Source organism: Alligator sinensis, unplaced genomic scaffold (assembly GCF_000455745.1).
Source record: "Alligator sinensis unplaced genomic scaffold, ASM45574v1 scaffold961_1, whole genome shotgun sequence".
NCBI classification, from domain to species: Eukaryota; Metazoa; Chordata; order Crocodylia; family Alligatoridae; genus Alligator; species Alligator sinensis.
Genome location: NW_005842737.1, coordinates 650,055 through 653,830, shown reverse-complemented (window position 1 = coordinate 653,830; position 3,776 = coordinate 650,055). Strand labels below are relative to the sequence as shown.

Genomic DNA, 3,776 nt, shown 5'->3' with positions numbered 1-3,776 from the left:
AGCCTCCAGAAGGGCGGTTAGAGGAGAGCTCAGGCCGGTGCCCAGTGGGAAGCTGCGGCCCCGGCCCCGGCCCCGGGGCGCCCACGCTGAGTAGAGAGCGAGAGCGGAGGCGTGCGTGTGCAGCGGAGCGCAGCGTGTGCCCCTGCGTGTGCAGGGGCCGATGCATACGCTCGTGCCCACGAGCTGAGCCCCCTGCCAGGCTGGCCGCGCGGCGCCGTAGGGTTCACAGGCTGCTCAGGCAGGAGCGGGACAAGGGGGCGCGTGTGAGCGGTGGGAGCTTGTGCGCGAGCTGAGCCGGGCGAAGGTCACTCCTGTCCGGCCCCGCCTCCCCCCGCGCCCGGACCAAGCTCAGGAGGACGCCGCCGCCGCTGCCGCCGCTGCCGCTTTATTGCGCTGCCGGTCCAGCCCCGGCCCGGGCGCAGAACTGCACGGACCCAGGAGGACTGTCCGCGCCGGAAGCCGGGGAAGGTCCTGCCGTATACGAGCCGCACGGGGGCAGGTCCGGGGGCTGCAGGGGGTGTCGCAGGCCCTGGCCCTGGCCCGTGGCCAGGCCCGGAGCAGCTGCCTGCTCAGGCCCCTATAAATAGCGCGGAATCCCGGTCCAGCCCCGGCCCGGGCGCAGAACTGCACGGACCCAGGAGGACTGTCCGCGCCGGAAGCCGGGGAAGGTCCTGCCGTATACGAGCCGCACGGGGGCAGGTCCGGGGGCTGCAGGGGGTGTCGCAGGCCCTGGCCCTGGCCCGTGGCCAGGCCCGGAGCAGCTGCCTGCTCAGGCCCCTATAAATAGCGCGGAATCCGGGTGAAAGGGGAGCGGGCGGGAGCGGCGGGCACAGAGGAGGCAGCGGCCCGGCCCGGCCCGGCCCAGCCCCCAGACAGAGCCCGCGGCAGTACCCGAGCCAGGGGCAGCTCGCTCGCCTCCTCGGGTCCAGCCCGCTCCCGGCAGCGCAGCGTCCCGCGGGGGAGCGGTTGGCCCGGCTCGGCAGTGCAGCAGCCCCCGGGGGTGGGAGTGGGCCTAGCAGCGCAGCAACCCCTAGTGAGGCCCTCGGCCTCGACGGTTTGGCCCCGCAATGGGGCAGGGGTCAGGGCTTGTGTGCCCGCCTGCCTTGCTCGCTGCCCACGTCGGGGCCAGGCGGGGGGAAATGCAGGAGGACGACTGCCTCATAGAAGAGCGAGAAGGGTGGCGGGGGCAGGGGGCAGCAAGCCAGCGTGTCTAGCTCCACCCGCAGCACCGCGCCCAGGTCCGGGGCTGCCATGAAGAGGCGGGGACCACGCCCTGCCCCGCCAGAGCGCACCGGGGCAGGCTGCGCGCGGGGCCCCAGCGCCGTGCCTCGGGGCTGAAGGAGGTTAGCACGTTCTCCCGGGCGTTGCCACCCAGCACATAGAGTGGCTCCGAGCCCCCCAGGAAGTAGAGGCCTGGCAGGTCGGTGTCTGCCTTCGTCAGCGTCGGCAGCAGCTCCTGCCACGTGTCTGCAAGAGAGGATGAGGGGCAGGTGAGGGGCAGGTTCCTTGCCTCGGCATCCGGCACTGCCCACCTGCAAGCCCCAGTCTCGCAGTGTCCAGTCGCCCTGCCCCTACCCCTGGCCAGCCAGCCCTGGCTCAGCATGGCTCTGAACCCCTGCCTGTGCATCCCCTTGCAGGTCACGGCCCCCAGTGCCCAAGGCTGCATGACCCAGGTGTGGGGAGGAGTCTCCAAGGGGGAAGACTCTGGCTGAGTGGGCCGTGGGCACTAGCGTCCTGGCCTGGGGTTATGGTGGTGACTCCCAGCTCCAGGCAGCAGCACCTGGAGGGCAGGGACCCTCTGCCCAGGGCTGAGCCCAGGCCCACTGGCCAGCTGGGGGGTCATAGGGCACTGAGCAGGACACGCTGGGGACTCCTGCTCACCTGCCTGAACGTCATAGCGCAGCAGCAGCTTCTCCCCAGTGCGCCGCACACTGCCCAGGGCATAGAGGCAGTCAGCCTGGGCCGTGCAGAGTGGCACATCATGGGACAGTGAGATGGCGAAGGTGATGTCGGTGAGAGGCAAGGAGGAGACGAAGGCCCAGGTGTCATGCCAGGGGTCGTAGCGCTCCACAGCTGCGTACAGTGCTGTGCTCACGTCTGGCGCCAGAAGCGAGTCCAGATACCAGCCTCCAATGGCATAGATGTGCTGCCCTGACACAGCTGTGCTGAAGTGCCGCCGGCGCTGTGGGACAGTACAGTCAGGAGGGGCAGGAGCCAGGGTGGTAAAGGGCCCTGCCCTTTGTGAGGTGGGAGCTGGGCACAGGCCCTGGGGCTGGGCGCAGATGTGAGGGGCTGTCACAGGGGTCAGGGCATGGGTGCAGGGGTTATACTGGGGCACTGGCAAAGTGGGGGAAGACTGCTTGGGACAAAGGGGCCTAGCACAGGGCCAAGGGGCAGCAGTGGCACCAGTCAGTGCATGGGGTGGGAGCTGGGCCAGGTGGGACTGGTTATGTGTGCAAGGGAGCAGGAGTGGGGCTGGGTGAGGCAGGTGGCACATGCCTGGGGCAGATGTGGCCAGCCGTGAAAGTGAGGGTTGGTAATGTGGTAGGCAGTGACCGATTGTGGGCACGAGGGGTCACTATGAAGGCTGGTCTAGGATGCAGGGTGCGGTGCCGGCGGCAGGACTGACCTTCAGAAGTGGGGCAGTGGGCTGCCAACGGTTGGCTAGAGGGTTGTAGCGGAAGGCGGCCATGCGGAAGGTGAAGCCCCGGGTGCCGCGTGGCTCTCGGTAGCCACCGATGAGGAAGAGGTAGTTGAGCAGCTGGGCAGCACTGAAGCTCCACTTCTTGGCCTGGAAGGGCAGGGTGGAGGCACGGTGCCAGGTACCCACCCTGCCCAGCGGGAGGCGGTATAGCCCACGGAGCGCCTGCATCTCTGGGCCAGGCTGGATGCCCAGGTTCTCCTTGCGCAGCAGGCAGAGCTGCAGGGGGCCGCGCTCCCGGAGCTGCGCAAGCTCTTCCCGCAGCACCGATGCCAGGTCCCTGGTAATGGGCGCCAGCTCCAGCAGCTCAGTGCTCAGGAAGCGGCACAGCTCGGCCCGCATCTCAGGACAGCCAATGGCCTCGGCAAAGCGTAGCAGGGTCAGGCAGTTGTGGGGGCTCAGGTGGGCATTCAGGGCTGGCCAGCAGCGTGCCAGAAAGGCTGGCACCTGCAGGTAGCTAGCAGCCTGTCCTGCTGAAAGCAGCTCTTCCACGCCCACTGCAAAGTGCCCAGTGAAGACGAACTCCAGTATGGCATGGAAGGCACCTGACGACACATGAGGCAGCTCCAGCTGCCGGGCCACGGCCTCCTGCATCCCTGAGCGGGCCAGTGCCTGGAAGTACGCACTCTCCTCCGCCAGCCGCTCCAGATCCACCTGCCGGGCCACCGAGGGGGGTGTCAGTGGGGCAGGGGCTGGCTCATGGGCATCAGTGGGGCAGAGGCAGGGTCTGGGAGAGTCCTGGAGTGGTTCGTGGGCTGTACAGGCCTTGCCCTGCCACTGGGCCCCAGACTTGCCCGAGGCCACCTGTGCTGCCCCCCCCGCAGCTACGTGTCTCGTGTCTCACCCGACAGAGGGCGGCACCCTGCTCGACTTTGCAGTACCCCGCGGTGGGCAGGGGCTGGGGGCCGCTGGTGGCTCTGGGGCGGGGTGGGCTGCGGGGCTGGAGGGGTTGGCAGCCAGGACAGAGCTGCCGCCGGCCTGGAGCAGGGCACCCCTCCCCCTGCAGCCGCACCCTTGCAGTGCTGGAGGGCAGTAGGCAGAGCCACCCAGGGCAGCGCTGGCCCAGGGACAGGGC

General features: G+C 69.3%; 1 protein-coding gene across 1 annotated transcript in view; it reads right to left on the bottom strand.

The window, feature by feature from the left end:
* Positions 1-875: 875 nt before the first annotated feature.
* The window catches only part of LOC102372340 (kelch-like protein 42), a 3,641-nt gene continuing 740 nt past the window's right edge, over positions 876-3,776 (bottom strand). Inside the window, exons 2-4 of the mRNA XM_025216390.1 lie at positions 2,630-3,540; positions 1,882-2,182; positions 876-1,467 (exon numbers count right to left, since the gene is read on the bottom strand). Of these exons, the coding sequence (XP_025072175.1) occupies positions 1,211-1,467; positions 1,882-2,182; positions 2,630-3,540 (1,469 nt within the window). The 3' untranslated portion in view covers positions 876-1,210. The remainder of the gene's footprint in view (positions 1,468-1,881; positions 2,183-2,629; positions 3,541-3,776) is intronic.